The following is a 20,317-nucleotide window of genomic DNA, read 5'->3' on the forward strand; positions in this document are numbered from 1 at the left end:
AATTATATTGTGTGTTTGTTTACATGGCTCACATGTTGGAAACGGATAAAATCAAGCAGCACAGTTTGATGATGTTGAGCCATGTGCTCCGAGTCTTTGATTAGACAGCGGTCTGTTATTGAGGTCAGTGGTAATTTTTTCAACCAAAAAAAATAACAGACCGATGAATTCAGTAATTGACCAATCAAAATCAAGCATTCAACCAAGCTGTGTTAATAAATGGGTATCAGCAAGTGAAATATACAAAGACTGCAACTAATACAAAACGCTGGTGCCAGGCTTTTCACACACACTAAGATAATTGAACACATTGCACCAGCCGTTGTTGCCCTTCACTAATCTGAGTTCCCAGAAGTTTTCGCTAGCTCTCGCATACAAACGGGAGGGACGAGGAACTTCTGGGCCAGAACCCCTGTATTTGTGGGCGGGATGTAACTTACGCTCAGAATCTGAGCGGACACGCGTCTTACCGTTCTGAGAGCTGTGCAACTCGTCTAAACAGTCCGACGAGAGGCAAACAGCAGTACACAACAATGGCGGCCGCAATTTCTCAAGGAGAAATTGCTTCCCGTCGCTCCTATTTACATGCAACACCCACTGCATGTGGATCCCGCCCTCTTTTCTTCATTGGCTGTTGATTTGAATCAGAACGCAGTGGCCGCGCCCCTGCTGTCCAGGCTTTGAGCCGAAGCCTACCAGACTAGCCCTTCACTGGTTACCTGTGAGTTTTAGAACAGATTTTTAAGATTTTACTTTTTGTTTTTAAATCCCTGAATGGTCAGGCTCTTGCCTATATCTGTGATCGTTTAACTCCCTATGAGCCTGGCCGCTGCCTGAGATCCTCCAGCAGGCCCTACTGATGGTTCCAAAGTCTCAGCTTGTCAACTAGTCCGGCTTGTCAGCCCGGTCACTAAGGGTGACCAGGCTTTTGTGGTGTGGTCCCCTCAGCTTCCCTTTGCCTCAGGCAGGTAAACTCAGTCAGAAGTCCTCTTTTACATCTCTTCTTAAACTCGCTTCTAACGTACAGCTTTTTCTTAATAGTTGTAACTATTATTTTATGTTGTTTATCTTAATTTAGGATTTTACTCACTTGTATTATCAGTTTTACAGTAAAGCACTTTGTAACTTGTTTTTGAAAGGTGCTATAAAAATTAAGTATTTGCATTACTAGTAGTAGTAGTATTAGTATTATTATTATTATTATTATTATTATTAGGTCTATTATAAAGCATCTCTCTGACACTTGTTCTAAAACCTTTTCATGTCAAGGACCGCCAATTTAATATGTATTTGACGCAGACCTCTGAAAAGATTATGTGCCAGGGACACCCATACAAGATTTGTGTTAAAATGTTTGAAAAATATTAAAAATCGTTTTCAAACATTTTCAGGATCTTTTGAAAATAACAGATCTATAAGTTCACAACGCGTCGTTATGCGACAGGTTGTAACTTGTGAGCTTGTAGATCGGCCGATGTACAGTACAGTATATGTTTAAAGTGGTTAGAATGATTTTGATCAGGACCCCCTGGGTGTCTAAAGATCTTTTGGAAATAGCAGATCTACAAGCTCACTATTTGTCGCATCACGACACATTGTGAGCTTGTAGATCGGCTATTTTCCAATGGCCAAAATGAATATAGGGCTGAAGTGGTTAATGTATGTTTTGTGATAATAATCAAAATCTGCAAAGTAACTAAGTTTTCAAATAATTGTAGTGAAGTAAAAGTACCATATTTGCCTCTGAGATGTAGTGGAGTAGAAGTAAAAATACTGAAAATTGGAAATACTCTAGTAAAGTAAAAGTACCTCAAAATTAGACTTAAGTACAGTACTTGAGTAAATTGACTTAGTTACTTTACACCACTGTAGACGAGTGGTTATCAAAGTGCGGTCCGGGGACCCCCAGGGGTCCTCAAGGGGGTTCCAGGGGGTGCCCGGAAAAAATATTTCCAGATGAGGGTCTGTGGCCATGCGGCCACAGGCCACATATATATTTGGTGGTCCTTGACATGATAAGGTTTGAGAACTAACATTAAATATATATTTTTCACCAAATAACACATTCCAAAGATGATTCAAATCAGCAGGAGGGGCGAAATCCCAAAACGGCGTTGGCGCCCGCCACGACTCCGCCGTGCCTCCGCCACTGACCCAACCAGGATGAACATCACACACAGTGCAATCATCCTTCACTTGTACGGTTAATTCAATATGAATTCAGTATTCATACACCCTCTGCATGTACAATGCATCCTCCATCACGTGTTCACAACACTTTTGTTTAATTCAAACTATTTCACACAGATAAAAGACGGCACATAACAGAATGAATGACAAGCAGGAGATCAATAAAATGATATAAAACAACACACACGGCCGGTGGTTTCGGCATGTGTGCTGTCCCAGGCATCTAGTTTATTATAGATAGGTTTGACACCCCCTAGTGGGGTGTATTGTTTGCATTTAATGTTGACTTGTGATGTGCAATTAGGAGAACTAATTTCATGTGTGTGCTGTTTAGCTAATTGATGCAAGTAATTTCAGGTGTGCAGTACAGGAGTAGTCAGTTTCTTCTCCAGCAGCCAAGGAGCAAACACACACACACACGCACACAAGCTGCTACTGCCTTTCTTTGTTTTTGGGAGTAGCTCTACACATAGTTTTTGTCCCTAGGGACCTTAGCCCCGCCCCCCTATAAATAAGAACAGGAGTGAACGCCCACAATTCAACGTCACAGGCCCATTTCTTCCTGAGGCAGTGAGACAGGCAGTCGCATGTTTCTAGCAGAGAGGCGCACAGCCTTTTCCTCAGGAGTTTTGGCCAAGGGGGCGGGGGGGAGAGAGCCTGGCAGTGCAGTCAAGCAAAGAAGTCAAGGCACAGACAGCTGTAGAGGAATATCTTGTGGAGTTTCAATGTTACTATGCATCCCAGAAATATGTAGCTTACATGGATAAAAGTTCTCCATAGTGGCGACGGATCCGTAGTGAGGATTATTTATGAGGCTATTTATGAGATCAGTGCAGATATGCAAAATAAATAAATAATGGGGGTGGGGGGGTGTGTAGCGATAGCCGCGGTGTGAATGACATGACCGAAGTCGTCAAAACGCAACATATACTTGCTAGTCAAAATGATCTCCAAACTACAAAGCATCCATCCCCAGTTAAATCATATAAAGATCGTAACCCGACACCCAAGTGCTTGCCTCAGCTATACTTAGGAGTGTGTCGGTGTCGTGCGCAGTAAATAGCAGATCTACAAGCTCACAACGCGTCATGAATAGGAGGCGTTGTGAGCTTGTAGATCTGCTATTTACGGCTTGCAACACCAGTGTGCAATTAAGTATGTTGTGCTCCGTTCCACCTCTCATTAATTTATGACTTAAATTTGCACGGATTTACCACTGTGAAGTTATGGAAGGTGGAAGATTTCCAAAAGATGAAATCCCAGGGATAATGGAAGACATTGGAGTTTTAAATCGAAAGTGGATTACGCCACATAGGATCTAATTATTTGTTGACGTGGAAGGACCAGCAGTATTTGACAATAAACGTACGCTCAGGTTCTTTTGCATTAAAATAAGCAGCGGAACACTTGCTATGTTTGCCAATTGGAGATTCGAGAGGATTATTTGTCAGTCAAAAAAGTATTTTATCGAGTTGTGACTTTTATCTACGAGAGTCTTAGCGACCACCCCTCCAGTTCGCCCTGGATTGTCACCAGTAAAGCCTGTATTCCTCCAAACATGTACAAATGCAAAATATAAGGTGCTTACCCGCTTGCCTCAAATGTTAACTAAGTGTACGGAGTATTTGTGCAATATATTAGTACATATTTTTCAATTAAGAAGTGTTTTAATCCCGTCTGTGACCGATTCTGTCGGAAGTTTCTAATGGGTGGTAGTGACGGGGCGCATCCGGTGAAAGCCGGAATTACACTCAATGTAAATAGGAATAGGAAAATGGCGTTCGGCCACAGACGGGATTAAAACACTTTTTTATTGAAAAATATGGACTAATACATTGCACAAATACTCCAGACACCTAGTTAACATTTGGGCCAAGTGAGTAAGCACCTTATATTTTGCATTTGTACATGTTTGGAGAAATACGGCCTTTACTGGTGACATTCCAGGGCGAACTAGGGGGGTGGTCGATCTACGAGAGTCTTGATCTAAGGCTAACAGGTACCAATGCAAATACTCCGCTGCGGTGTTTCATTTGGGAGGTATCATGACAGGTTTTCAAAGCAGTAGGCGGAGGTTTATCGAGAGAAAATCAATTACATTACTCCCCCGTGTGGTCGCGGTCCAGTCTAGTGATAAAAGAAAGGTTCGGACGTGACTGCCATTGAGAGCACAGTCAAAAATAAATGGATATGGGCTTGGCTGAATGAAAAAGTTGAAAAGGGAAAGCCGTTCAGGTCATGTTGCAAAAAGCTCAGAGAACCGGGAGCATGTTTTTGTTGTGTGTGTGTGTGTGTGTGTGTGTGGGTGCGACTGTGCGCGCGTGCGCGCAACAAAAAGTGCTTTTAGATTCCGCCATAATAATGAACCGGGTCACAAAGCTGCCGTTCGTGCTGTTCAATGTGAGGATGCACGCGTCACGTGTACACAAAACTCTAAAACAGGGGTCTTCAACGTTTTTCAGGCCAAGGACCCCTTAGCTGAGAGAGAGAGATGAAGCAGGGACCCCCAGTATGTGTTGCAGAACTTTTTCATATATAGATTCAAGGACTTGTTTGACAGCATTATCATCATCAGTTTTGTGACAATTCATTTTTGTCTGTTTGTTTTTGTTTATACATATTCTTTCAATTAAAGGTAGGGTACAAATAAGTGTTAGATAGCTCTATATGCTGATATTACTCATTGCTATATTGTTTGTTCAGTAACAGGAGTCTCCATGTATCTCCAGCACTTTAATTAACAGAAAAGGCATTTTCAGGTCAGGATACCAATTTTATCCATTAAGAATAAATAACTCAGACAGGATACAGATTAAACAAGTGAAATTGGAATTGATGACACTAAGAAATAAGCAGACAAAATTGGAACTGGAACACTATAAAAATGAAGCCGATAAATGGTTTCTATAGTTAGGTTGAGATTGTGTCACCTACCTGAAAATGTATTTTCTGTTTATTAAAGAGCTGGAGAGACATGGAGATTCTTGTTACCGAACAAACACTCTATAGCAATGATTCCTATCAGATTATAGAGCTTTAACCTTTTAACAAAAAGCTTTTTGTTTTAACCCCAAAAATATCACTTACCCTACTTTTAATAATGTAGAATTCACGTACAAATGCAAATGTGCAAATGTCTGAAAATATGTATTTTCAGACATTTGCACACGATGCTTAACTTGACCTTAATTGGCTCTGTACTTGGTCTGCTCTCTTTTTCCACTCTACACCAAATATCTATGCCAAAAGTAGCAGATCTACGAGCCCTCCAAATAGAAAATATTTGAAGGGGGGGGGGGGGGGGGTTCAAGGAAATAAAAAGCAATAAATTACATCTGGACCCCCCCCACCACCCAACGAACAGTCCCTATACCAGCATACATTTCCATTACAAATGAGGAGATAAACACATATAATACCCCCCCCCCCCTCAATTACAGTACATTTAGGGCCCAATACAGCATATTTGAATACATTTAGGAGTAAATGACAGATTGCTTTGATATAGAGCTCTCCCACACTCAGTGTTGCCATGTCCTCTAATTATAAGCGAGATTGCCCTTGTTTTTCTGTGAAGGTACTACTGAGTTATTTGTTGATAGCTTGTAGATCTGCTATTTTCTACTACCACCACCACCACTAGTAATAATATTAATAACTAGAAAAAGTGCTCCTCAGAGCACAGGTCTCCGCCAGGTCAGGTAGGTTATTGTGGCCTCCTGGTGGCGCTATAATAGGCCAATGTGAAAAGGCTGGCATTTCTTCTTAGGCCTTTCACGGCAAACGGACACTTTATTCATGATTTGAGGCATTTTGTTCAAAAATGGGTATTGCTAAGTTGTATGGATTTAAACTTGTAACAGAGTATTTTTATATTGCAATATTGGTTCTTAACTTAAGTAACGACTTTGAGTACTTTTTCCACCACTGCCAAAATATATCGCCTATATAGTAAACTATAATAGCTGTTCAAACGGCTTTTCAGGTAATAATGCTGCTTCAAGGTGATGCCTTCCTGTGCTATTGAAGTGGTATATGCTAATGACAGCATATGGAAGTTTCGAAGTAGTTCACACGTCTATTTACCAATAGATATGTCACACTTAATCAGTATTCCCATTCCACGTACATCACCAGCGCAATAGAGATGGGATGTATGGCTCTTTGAAGGGATTCGTTCCTTTCACAGAGCCGTTCAAAAGACTGGCTCATTTATGACTCATTTGTATATTTATATATTTAAAAAACATATATAAATGTATATGAATATATATATACATATTTTTATATTTATATCTCATAACATTATTTATATTTATATTATATGAATATGATCTAATTGATGTTATATCATATATATACAATAATACATCATATAACATTATAATAATATATTATTATATTTAAAAATATATAATAATATAATAGATTACATCATTAATACAATATTTATTATATTATAATATATCATATACATTATAATACATATTATTATAATACAATGATAATCTAACATTTTATTACAATAATTAATTTAATATATCTCTGCTGTCCAGCAGGAACCAGCTACCTCCAAAACACTCATTTTTTAGTTAGCTGGTTTCTGCTGGACAGCGACAATATAATAAATGTATATAATATAACATATGCATAATATACTATGTTATAACTACCAATGCCAAACACATCAATCACCTACATAGCAGAAATCACACACCCTCACAAACCCGCATCCTACAAATATCCAGCCACTGCCAACTCTCTGTCCACCATGACATCTACAGTATGTACTTTCTTGTTGGCTTGAAACCATCTCTTGTAAGTTTTTGTGTGTGTAGATTTACTCAGTCATGAAATCTACTTTGTTTGAGAATTGTTTTGTGATATATGTGGGATGCTTAATGACTTTAATGATTGATTGCTTGCCTTGTGTGGGGTAGAGTGTTACATTATGGGAAAACTACTAAATGCTTAGTATGTGCTTGTTATGTTATTGAGCTGATTGTGTATTTTTTGTGTTTCTGTTCTACAGTTTAACTCCTTGTTTAGTAAAGTTGACCACCGGCATCTTGATAAAAGCAAACTGAGATGAATCCTGACTTTCATTGAACGGAGTTTGGCTGACTGTTGATTTGTGTCAGGGACGACACACAGAACAGTACAATATATATTTTTTTCTTCTTCACTAAGTTAGTTAAGTATGATCTTGCTAGTCATGTGACAATGACTTAAAAAGCGTGAACTCCCACACCCAATCAACCCCAATGATTTCACATGTTGAGAGGCCTACATAGAGAGCCTGCTTCCAAAAGCGCTTTGTCTTAAAAATATTGAGGCCAACATGAATGCATTTGTGGACACACACACACACACACGCACGCACGCACGCACGCACGCACGCACGCACGCACGCACGCACGCACGCACCCTCCACAGCCTCTGATTAGTAGAGTCTAATAAAATAACATTGTCAATGTTTTTTTTCTGTTAGTTTTACATTCTGACCTCTTATCAGTAGAGTGGTGTCCATCTTTGAAGTCAATAGGTTTACCCATGGACGTGTCACTCTTCATGGAGACACAGCTGGGTACAGGTGACTCTCGTCTTTTCTGATGAACCCTGACAGGATGATAACCAAAATTATATATATATATATATATAATATATATATATATATATATATATATATATATATATATATATATATAGTGTTCAAAATTAGGTTCTACATTGAGGGGCATCTACACAACACAGAGCCAAATATTATATCTCTTACACCCATTAGGAGGTGTCACTAATGCTACAAAAGTCAATGTCTATTGCGAAAAAATATTTGTCTTCTTCACTAAATTAGTTATGTATGATCTTGTTAGTCATGTGACAATGGCCCCGATTCATAAAGGGATTTACGACCATATTTTGTACCTACCGGCATTTAGGACAAATCCTACACCTGCAGTCGGATTCATAAAAGTTTTTTGGCCTGTGTTTTGTGCGTCAGGTGCGCACGTTCTCAGGTCAGCCCTGAGGCTGTCTTACCAGGGCTGAAATGTGCGTATGTCTTTAGAATGCTTTATTCTTCATGCCAAAATAAATTACAATCAATGTACAACAGTGGCAAACCTCAAATAAAATATATATGTGCCCAACATTTGTCAACACATATATATAAAAAATAAAAAATAAATGTCAAACGATGTATTGCTTGTAGCCTATGCATAATATAGACATGATGTAGATTCCACCGCTTTTTATTTATTTTCTAGGCTATCAGTTCCATTTAGAGCTGAATTATAGGTCCCTCAGTGAGCGGGCCGTCTCAGCCAAAGTGTCACGTAATAATGAAAATAGGCCATCATGCCTTAATGAAACTGCGGAGGGACTGACGCACCAGTGTCCGTGGTATATCAGAATAGATGTAATTTCCAGTATTCTGGTGCATTTTGGGAGTTTGATACTTTTATCAGACTTTACTAACATGGGATCCATTAAAAAGCTAAAAGTAGGGCTACAGAAATGTATTTTATTTTTTTCATGAGGCCCCCTAACTCTTGAGGCCCCAGGCGGTCGCCTAACCTTGCCTACAGTTAAGTCCGCCACTGTACTGTATATTGATCACATGAACGCCACACACAACAGCCTAATAAATGTTACCATCTGATGAGGAAACTATAGTGATGAAAGCTGTGTCCAGAAGATCCATTCCCCATTCAGACGTAGGACAGTGATATATTAATCAAAAATTAACTAATTTAATCAATAAGTAGTCAATATGCTCTGGTCCATAATCGGATAGCAGCGTTCCACTTGTATGCCCTGGATTTATTTCAACATCATCTTTTTACCTGGTAAACGTGAGCAATGTTATATCCTTTCCAGGTTATTAGTCTATTATTTGCTGGCGGGGTTAAACCTTGTAAACATTACACATTACGTTCAGCTGATCCATCGTGCGAAAGTGGGACTCGCTTCCAGACAGATCAGAATGATGTTCAAGTTCTCTGTCAGTGTCAAGGCAATGCGGCCGAGAGCTGTAACCGGTGTTGCCAGATTTTGTGAGAGAAATAAGCAACCAGGTCTATGAAAATAAGCCCAGAAGAAGCAACTGGCACTTAAGCCATTATAAGCACTTTAATTAAACCGTTGTGAGCTTGTAGATCTGCTATATTTAGCAAAATCTTGTAATAAAATGTGGAATGTTTGGAAGATTTTTTTAAACATTCTAACAACATAAATCTGCCTCCAGCTGGCACAAAACATTTTCAGATGGGGCTTATAGGGATAAATTAGCCTACATATTAACTTGGGGGTCCATGACATAAAAATATTTTAGAACCACCGGTTAAAACAATTGAACAATTGTGAAGCAAGCCCAAATAACCAACTACACTTTAGAAACAAGCCCAAAAAAACGCACACCACTGCTACCAATATTTACAAGCAACTTTACAGAAAAATAAGCGCAAATTCGCTTATAATAAGCGGACATGGCAACACTGTGCCGTAAAGTGACGTTAAAGTTGGATGCTGTTGGATGCAGACTTCGAGATTAATCAGCTCCTACACCTGGTCATACGCACGTCTCTGTGATATACGAACCCCTTTGGGAATTGCACGTCCGTTTGTGACTACCAAAATACGACCTCCTTTACGAACTTTATTTACCCCATATTTACGACCCTCGTTATGAATCGGGGATTGACCTTTAAAAAGGTTTTGATAAACCCTTCCATCTGCCTCTTATTGACTTTAGAAATTAGTGGGTGGGGCTTATTTCTTACAAAATAAGCTATATGTGATGAACTCCCACACCCAATAAACCCCAATGAGTTCACATGTTGAGAGGCCTATATAGAGCATGCTTCCAAAAGCGCTCTGTCTTCTGCCCAATGTTTTTTCCTGTTAGTTTTACATTCTGACCTCTTATCAGTAGAGTGGTGTCCATCTTTGAAGTCAATAGGTTTACCCATGGACGTGTCACTCTTCATGGAGACACAACTGGGTGCAGGAGACTCTCGTCGTTTCTGATGAACCCTGACAGGATGATAACCAAGATGAAACATTATATTTATTGGGCCAACAAGTCACAGTAATTGGTAGATATGAACTATGGATTTGATTATATTTAAAATAGGACACAACATGTACAGTATATTGTTAAAAATGAATTATAATTATTTATACTTGACAACTTAGATTTCAGATATACTGAGAATAAAGTGCTTTTTAACATTGTACAGCTAATTATTAAACAATTATATGAGCTGTTTAAACATGTTGTTCAGTATCAAAGTCTAACAACATCAGAATGATATCAGGTCAACACTCACCACACAATGACAGACACATTGATCAGGTGGTTTTAGTGTGTAATAAATGTTGTACATTAACTATTAAAATCTACAGTAAACTGCAGATAAGCAGATGCCCAACTAACTTCAAAACACAGTTTTCACAGATACTCCTACAGATGTACAAAATTCACACAAATCGGTCTTTGGAGTCAAGAGATAAACATGCATTATTCAGATTTGTCATTCAATTCCATTTCATTTCCAACATTTGCAGGAGGGGCCCATTTCACAAAAAACGACAGAAATCATGAATGCAGTGTTCAAAATTAGGTCCCACATTGAGGGGCCTCTACACAACACAGAGCCAACTATGATTTCTCTTACACCCATTAGCAGGTGTCACTAATGATACAAAAGTCAATGTCTGTTGCGAAAATACATTTTTTCTTCTTCACTAAATTATTTAAGTATGATCTTGTTAGTTATGTGACAATGACACTTTAAAAGGTTTTGATAAACCCTTCCATCTGCCTGTTATTGACTTCAGAAATGAAGTGGGTGGGGCTTATTTCTTACAATGTGATGAACTCCCACACCCAATCAACCCCAATGATTTCACATGTTGAGAGGCCTACATAGAGCACGCTTCCAAAAACGCTTTGTCTTCTGCCCATTGAGGCCAACAAAAATGCATTTGTGGTGGCACACACACACACACACACACACACACACACACACACACACACACACACACACACACACACACACACACACACACACACACACACACACACACACACACACACACAGTTGTATCATAATGGATGCTGCTCTGGTTCTTGGATGTGATGTTTTGGGAGTAAAATGGCAATATTATAAGTCGTCAGACAAATAGTCTTATTACTTTTTACCTCTGATAAGTAGAGTCTAATAAAATAACATTGTCATGTTTTTTCGTGTTAGTTTTACATTCTGACCTCTTATCAGTAGAGTGGTGTCCATCTTTGAAGTCAATAGGTTTACCCATGGATGTGTCACTCTTCATGGAGACACAGCTGGGTGCAGGAGACTCTCGTCGCTTCCGATGAACCCTGACAGGATGATAACCAAAATAACCAGATATGAGTGATCCCACACTGGCCCTCATTTATCAAAGTGGTGTAGACCGAAACAATAGACCCCTTAACAGACGACGTCATACTGATATGAACCAGTATGCGCGAGCAGGCCAGCACCAAATGAAACCCATTCTGTCATGTCTCACTAGGACGCGCCTCACTAGTCAACACACAAGAGGAGGTTGAATGTACTAAATCCAGCGCAACCCAAAACAATATGTTGGGAATTGATTGCATGAAACAATCACCTGTGCGTCCAGTCTCAATGTTGGTAAACAAATAATTGGTCTATACAATGATTCCAAGATTGTACCGTTACGGAATACATGGTAATATAAATCCCAAAATGTTGGCCATGATTCATTTCCAACATTTGCAGGAAGGGCCCATTTCACAAAAAGTGAGAGAAATCATGAATGCAGTGTTTACAATTAGGTCCCACATTGAGGGGCCTCTACACAACATGGAGCCAAACATGATTTAACTTACACCCATTAGGAGGTGTCACTAATACTACAAAAGTCATTGTCTGTTGCAAAAATATAATTGTTCTTCTTCACTAAATTAGTTAAGTATGATCTTGTTAGTCATCATGTGACAATTACCCTTAAAACGTTTTGATAAACCCTTCCATCTACCTGCTATTGACTTCAGAAATGAGTGAGTGGGCTTATTTCTTACAAAATAAGCTATATGTGATATAGCAACTGCACACCCAATCAACCACAATGATTTCACATGTTACATAGAGCACACTTCCAAAAGCCAACAAAAATGCATTTCAGGTGGCACACACACACACACACACACACACACACACACACACACACACACACACACACACACACACACACACACACACACACACACACACACACACACACACACACACACACACACACACACGCACACACACACACAGTTGTATCATAATGGATGCTGCTCTGGTTCTTGGATGTGATGTTATGGGAGTAAAATGGCAATATTATAAGTCGTCAGACAAATCTGAAAAGTATAATTACTTTTTACCTCTGATAAGTAGAGTCTAATAAAATAGCATTGTCAATGTTTTTTCCTGTTAGTTTTACATTCTGACCTCTTATCAGTAGAGTGGTGTCCATCTTTGAAGTCAATAGGTTTACCCATGGATGTGTCACTCTTCATGGAGACACAGCTGGGTGCAGGAGACTGTCGTCGTCTTTGATGAACCCTGACAGGATGATAACCAAAATGAAAATGAATTAAAAACAAAAAAATCCAAACTTTTTTTTGGGGGGGGGGGGTGGGGCCCAGGGGCTCGTGCGGGGGTTAATCCGTCCGTGATGAACAGTGTCTGATTTTTTGCGGTTAATGTTATCTTAACCTTATCAAAGTGGAATATACTCTACACATATGGCACATTCAGACTTTTTTTGGCCAATTATTAGATTTTCTTTTTACTCTTTGGTTTTGTCACTATATCAGTTAACTTCCCCACACATTTCTGTGTTTCCACTGCTGTTGTATCCTACTGGCTCAAGTGCCTGTCCAGCCAGTGGGAGTCACTGTACTGTTGGTGTTTTTGTTTAGGTATTTCTTTATGTTTCTTTTACTATGCTGTATTTTTATTAGGTTATGCTATTGTGATTGTAAAGCACTTTGGGTCAACTTCTGTTGTTTTTAAATGTGACTTGACTTGACTTGACTTGACTAGTGCAGTAAGCAACAAAGATCATCCTCCCTGCCTGGCTTCTCTCCTCTGAACTCGGCCAACTGTGTTCCTATAGACCAGTGTTTCTCAAGGTGGGGTCCGGGGACCCCCAGGGGTCCTCAAGAAGGTTCCAGGGGGTCCCCGGCAAAATAAAAACGTTAATACGCCATCAGTCAGTTTAACCACTTTATCCCTATATGTATCAGCTATTTTCACAAAATCTTGAAAAAAAATATGTATTTAATACATATTTTAAACAGCTAACAGTAAAGTTCTCAACGTAACAGGCCTGAAAATTAAGGCCCGGCCCAAAACAATTACCATCAGTTTAGGCCCTGTGATTGCCCCGAAACCCCCCCCCCCCCCCCCCAATTTTTTGTTATAAATAAAAAAATAAGAAAATCGCCAGTAGGCACTATAGTGGCTCAAATTATGTGAGTGAATTAGTGAATGTGAGAGAACAGACTTATATTTGCCGAAATGGCAACTTCACATGACTTGTAGCCTTCACATGTCAATAGGCTACAAAACATGCAAAGTTGCACACAAAATGAAGTTAAATCCACATCTTCACACCTTACTCTGCAATCTCTGCCTCTCCCCCTGACTGTCTCGCTTCTCGCTGGCTGCTGCTGCCTGTAATTTATACTTCGACAGTACAATGGTTGTGCACCAAACACAGCAGCAGATCTACAAACTCACAATGCATGGCATCCATGTTGTATTCTGGGCTTGCATATCTGCTATGTTCAGTGCACAGCACCGCCAAGTGACAAAGTACAAATCAAGCTTTTGTCTGCCTCAGCGTCTGTCGTCTGTCTGATTTATGACTCAAATAAGTAACCGATCTTCAACTTCACAACGCATTAGATAGCGATGCATTGTGAGCTTCAGTGAGCTTATAGATCAAATGGCTATTGGTGCACAATACCAGCTTGAAATTAAGAATAAATCAGGCAACAAGCCGGCAGAAGCAACTTTTCTCTGCTGCGTGCACGTAGAAGCCTCTCCATTAAAACCCCAATCATCGGCAGTAACTCAGCTCAGCACCACATGGACAGCACTGCTGTTCATAATTAATAAATACACACAAAGACAGAACAGAATTATGAATATATATATATTGTTATTATTATTATTATTGAATATTTTAGGGTCAGGTTCGGGCAGAAATTTGAGAACGCTAAACTGATGAGGTAGGTAACTTGTTTTCAGATAATGTCTCATAGTAAGATTAAAGTGCTTCATAAAATTGTACAGCTAGCTAAATGTTAAACTTTATGATTATATTGAGCTGCTTAAACATGTTGTTCAGTATCAAAGTCTAACAACATCATTCAGGATCATATCAGGTCAACACAATGACACAGACATTAGAGGTCAGGTGGTTATAGTGTCTCTTAAATGTTAGTTTTTTTCAATGTGGAACATATTTTCTAAAACCATACATGGGCAACTGGCGGCCCGGGGGCCACATGCAGACATGCTTAACATAATGCTGCCCACGAGTCAATATCCAAATACTGATATATTATTGAATTCAGCTGTTTCAATTCCAAGTTTGCAAGTTTACTAAATGCATTTGGAATTTGAAATAAATAAATACATTTGACATTTTGAGTAATGGGGTTTACAGTGTACTACTTGTGAGAGTGCAGCTACAAAATATGTTCCCTGGAGTGAGGGTAGGACATTTAGTGGTCCTCTCCATCGTCAAAGTTTGCCCTCCTCTGCTCTACACATACATTCTCACTTTCATAACCCATTGTTTTATTTTTATTTAAAAAAATGTTTTTTGGGGGGGGTTCTTTTGTATATACCCCACCCAATTTTGGCATAGTGTCAATACATTCTCCACACATTTCTGCGTTGCATTGCTGTTGTATCCTACTGGCTCGCCTGCCAATGAGGAGCCCCCACCAGGAGGACGTAGCACCAGACAAACCCTGTTCTACTGCTTAGCCTACGGCCATTACATTACATTACATTACAGTCATTTAGCAGACGCTTTTATCCAAAGCGACTTACAATAAGTGCATTCAACATAGGTAGGGAACGAAAACTACTAATCACCAGAAGCATTAAGTGCATTCTCTTCTAAAACAAGCAACCAAGAGTATACCTAGCGCTAAAGTAAAAGTGCATTATATCTATCTATATAGCTACCTACTTTCATAAACAGATGAGACAAAAAAGAAAAATCAAATGAGCAAGAGCTAAAACAAATAAGTGTATTGAATAAACAAGATCCAATAAAACCATAAAACAAGAGTTTGTACAACTAGTTAACAACAAGTAGGCAAGGCGAAGAGGAAGGGTAGAGTGTTTCCTGAAGAGGTGGGTTTTCAGCCTGCGAAAGATGGGCAGTTCATTCCACCACTGTGGAGCCAGAACAGAAAAAAGTCGTGACCGTGTAGATCGGTCAGAAGGACCCCTTTTGCTTACATCACTGTGCTATAAGGTCAGTGTTATGCAGCCTGCCATGTTTTTACCCTGCTGTAGTTTTTAACCTGAAGTGGAAAACAAACAACAAAATCAGCCTCATTCATGCCCCTTCAACAAGCTGTTGGTCAAATAATTAAGAACAGAATTCATAATATGAGATTAGGAGTCAGGAGGACAAACAACTGAGCTGTTCTGCTATCCAACTTAACCACATAGGCATAGCATTCCTATTCTGGGCATGTGATAAATGAACATATATGCTATAGCAGATCTACAAGCTCACACCATGTTGTGACACACCAGGACATGCATGCTTATAGCGGGGAAAACATTCTATAACACACCAGGACATAATGTTAGCAGTGAACTCCTTCTACAACACAATAGAGACATATGTTTTATACAGCAGTTCACCCATTCTATTTTAATCCTGCTTTGCTCAATCGAGACAGCTAGCCAAGGCCAGGCCATTCCCCCTGCAGACCTAGAAAAGCTAGAAAAGCGCATGCTTTTATCTCCTCCAGACTTGACTATTGTCATGCACTTTATTCGGGTATCAGCAAGTGAAATATACAAAGACTAAAACTGATCCAAAACGCTGCTGCCAGGCTTTTGACACACACTAACAGAATTAAACCATCCCTTCACTGGTTAGATGACATGTTTTGAGTGGAAAAAAAACATGAATAGTCAGACCTGTGATCAGTAGAGTGGTGTCCATCTTTGAAGTCAATCTGTCCATCCTTGGAGTGGTCACTCTTCATGGAGACACAGCTGGGTACAGGAGACTCTGGTCTCTGCTGATGAACCCTGACAGGATGATAACGAAGATGAAACATTATATTTATGGTCAACTAGTTACAGTTGTTGGTAGACATCGAAATATGGATCCAGTTATATTCCAAATACTGTAGAATACACAACATGTACAGTAGGTTGTTAAATACATTATCATTAGTCATATTTGATTTCAGACGTACTGTCGCACACAGATTTCTACCGAACTAAATGTTACACTATTTTAGATTTTCTTCTAAACACAGTTTTCACTACTCCTACAGATTTGGTGTGGAGGGGGAAAATGAGGGGGTCAAGGACAGACCCCTATGGGTACCTGGTCCTAGAAGTATACAGGTTTTAAGTGGTTAACTGAAGGTTTTTACAATCGTACAGCTAAAGGTTACACTATATGATTTTGTGAGTCTTTAAAACAGTGGAGGTATTGTTCAGTATCAAAGTCTAACAACATCATTCAGGATCATATCAGCTCAACACAACACAAAGACAGACACTTAGAGGTCAGGTGGTTTTAGTGTCTATTACATGTTGTACATTAACTACTATAATCTACAGTAAACTGCAGAGGAACACTCCCTGTCCTTTTTAGACATGTTTACAACCTGTTAGAATAAATATGCATTTATAACGAAGATTTAACATGTTTTAACTGCTTCATATTTATGTACAGTGTATGATTATTATTATTATTATATAAAACAAAGGGGGGGGGGTAATTGTATCTTGACCCTATCAATGTGGAATGTAATGTACTGTATACAAATGGCACATTCACACTTTCTAAACCCACTGCTGTTGGCCAATTGTTTCTTTTATTTTACTCCTTAGTTTTGTCACTATATCAATTAACTTAATTTATATTGAACATTTATCATGTTTAGCTGCTCCACATTTATGTGTGATTTGAAAAAAATTATCTTGAATCAAATGTGTTAATATCTCTACATTGTGACTATTATGGGCGATTTGAATGATGGGGTTTACAGTGAGTGTACTACTGGTGACAGTGTACATATACACAATGTGGTCCCTGGAGGGAGGGTGGACATTTAGTGGTCCTCTCCATCATCAAAGTTTGCCCTCTGCTCTACGCATACATTCACACTTTCTTAACCCACTGTTCTATTTTTGGCCAATATCTATTTTTACTCTTAAAAAAACTAATCACCCAATTGTCATTATGTCAATACATTCCCCACACATTTCTGTGTTGCCACGGCTGCCAGTGAGGAGCCCCCACCAGGAGGACGATTAAAAAACAAAACAAACTGGAAAACAAAGGCAGTTTATAGGTGTATAATAAAAAACTAAATAACAGTCAATCAAAATGTTCATCTTAAAACAAGCTGTTCAAATGCAGCGGAGGTCAAATAACTAAGAACATAATTCATACAATTAAAGATTATTAGTCAGGACGAAGAAACAACTGCAGTGTTCTGCTACCCAACTTAACCACATACTGTACAGTAGCATCCCTATTCTGAACATGTGATAATAGGTGAACATTCGGCCATAGCAGATATGCTGTTTTTGGTGTAGAGGGACAACATGAGGGGGTCAAGGATATAGACCCCTGGGGGTCCTCAGTCATACCAGTATATAGGGTTTAAACTGTTAACGGAGGTCACAATAAGGACAGAAAAATAACTGAAGTGAACTAAACTGACATACACAACACACCAGTACATGTTTATATAGCAGTGAAGTGAACCCATTCTACAACACACCAGGACATACAGTGTATGTTTAGCTGTGAACCCATTCTAAAACACACCAGGAACACACTGTATACATTCTTCACATTCTACATAATACCAAGGACATATTACCAAGGAACTATTATGATTATATAGCAGTACATCCATTCTATTTTAATCCTGCTTTGCCCAAAGGAGACAGCTAGCCAACGTCAGACCATTCCTTATCACCCATGTTTTTATCTCCTCCAGACTTGACTATTGTCATGCACTTTATTCGGGTATCAGCAAGTGAAATATACAAAGACTAAAACTGATCCAAAACGCTGCTGCCAGGCTTTTGACACACACTAACAGAATTAAACCATCCCTTCACTGGTTACCTGTGAGTTGTAGAACAGATTTTTAAGATTTTACTTTTTGTTTTTAAATCCCTGAATGGTCAGGCTCTTGCCTCTATCTGTGATCGTTTAACTCCATGTTACCCAGGGACGCAGCACGCGCACGCACGCACGCACGCACACAAACACACACACACACACACACACACACACACACACACACACACACACACACACACACACACACACACACACACACACACACACACACACACACACACACACACACACACACACACACACACACACACACGGGTGCTGCTCTAGTTATTAGATGACATGTTTTGAGTGAAAAAAAAAACATGAATAGTCAGACCTGTGATCAGTAGAGTGGTGTCCATCTTTGAAGTCAATCTGTCCATCCTTGGAGTGGTCACTCTTCATGGAGACACAGCTGGGTACAGGAGACTCTGGTCTCTGCTGATGAACCCTGACAGGATATAACGAAGATGAAACATTATATTTATGGTCAACTAGTTACAGTTGTTGGTAGACATCGAAATATGGATCCAGTTATATTTCAAATACTGTAGAATACACAACATGTACAGTAGGTTGTTAAATACATTATCATTAGTCATATTTGATTTCAGACGTACTGTCGCACACAGATTTCTACCGAACTAAATGTTACACCATTTTAGATTTTCTTCTAAACACAGTTTTCACTACTCCTACAGATTTGGTGTGGAGGGGGAAAATGAGGGGGTCAAGGACAGACCCCTATGGGTACCTGGTCCTAGAAGTATACAGGGTTTAAGTGGTTAACTGAAGGTTTTTACAATCGTACAGCTAAAGGTTACACTTTATGATTTTGTGAGTCTTTTAAACAGTGGAGGTATTGTTCAGTATCAAAGTCTAACAACATCATTCAGGACCATATCAGCTCAACACAACACAAAGACAGACACATAGAGGTCAGGTGGTTTTAGTGTCTATTACATGTTGTACATTAACTACTATAATCTACAGTAAACTGCAGAGGAACACTCCCTGTCCTTTTTAGACATGTTTACAACCTGTTAGAATAAATATGCATTTATAATGAAGATTTAACATGTTTTAACTGCTTCATATTTATGTACAGTGTATGATTATTATTATTATTATTAAAAAAAAGGGGGGGGTAATTGTATCTTAACCCTATCAATGTGGAATGTAATGTACTGTATACAAATGGCACATTCACACTTTCTAAACCCACTGCTGTTGGCCAATTGTTTCTTTTATTTTACTCCTTAGTTTTGTCACTATATCAATTAACTTAATTTATATTGAACATTTATCATGTTTAGCTGCTCCACATTTATGTGTGATTTGAAATAATACATCTTGAATCAAATGTGTTAATATCTCTACATTGTGACTATTATGGGCGATTTGAATGATGGGGTTTACAGTGAGTGTACTACTGGTGACAGTGTACATATACACAATGTGGTCCCTGGAGGGAGGGTGGACATTTAGTGGTCCTCTCCATCATCAAAGTTTGCCGTCTGCTCTACGCATACATTCACACTTTCTTAACCCACTGTTTTATTTTTGGCCAATATCTATTTTTACTCTTAAAAAAACAAATCACCCAATTGTCATTATGTCAATACATTCCCCACACATTTCTGTGTTGCCACGGCTGCCAGTGAGGAGCCCCCACCAGGAGGACGATTAAAAAACAAAACAAACT

At 39.1% G+C, this 20,317-nt stretch overlaps 1 protein-coding gene across 1 annotated transcript in view; it reads right to left on the reverse strand.

The window, feature by feature from the left end:
• LOC308080600 (NACHT, LRR and PYD domains-containing protein 3-like) overlaps positions 1-19,058 on the reverse strand; it is a 60,047-nt gene extending 40,989 nt beyond the window's left edge. Inside the window, exons 1-6 of the mRNA XM_080422494.1 lie at positions 18,950-19,058; positions 16,434-16,547; positions 12,699-12,812; positions 11,462-11,575; positions 10,111-10,224; positions 7,701-7,809 (exon numbers count right to left, since the gene is read on the reverse strand). Of these exons, the coding sequence (XP_080278620.1) occupies positions 7,701-7,809; positions 10,111-10,224; positions 11,462-11,575; positions 12,699-12,812; positions 16,434-16,547; positions 18,950-19,017 (633 nt within the window). The 5' untranslated portion in view covers positions 19,018-19,058. The remainder of the gene's footprint in view (positions 1-7,700; positions 7,810-10,110; positions 10,225-11,461; positions 11,576-12,698; positions 12,813-16,433; positions 16,548-18,949) is intronic.
• Between the last annotated feature and the right edge of the window lie 1,259 nt (positions 19,059-20,317).

This window comes from Gymnoscopelus braueri (genome assembly GCF_963280865.1).
Source record: "Gymnoscopelus braueri genome assembly, chromosome: 24".
In the NCBI taxonomy this organism is placed as follows: Eukaryota; Metazoa; Chordata; class Actinopteri; order Myctophiformes; family Myctophidae; genus Gymnoscopelus; species Gymnoscopelus braueri.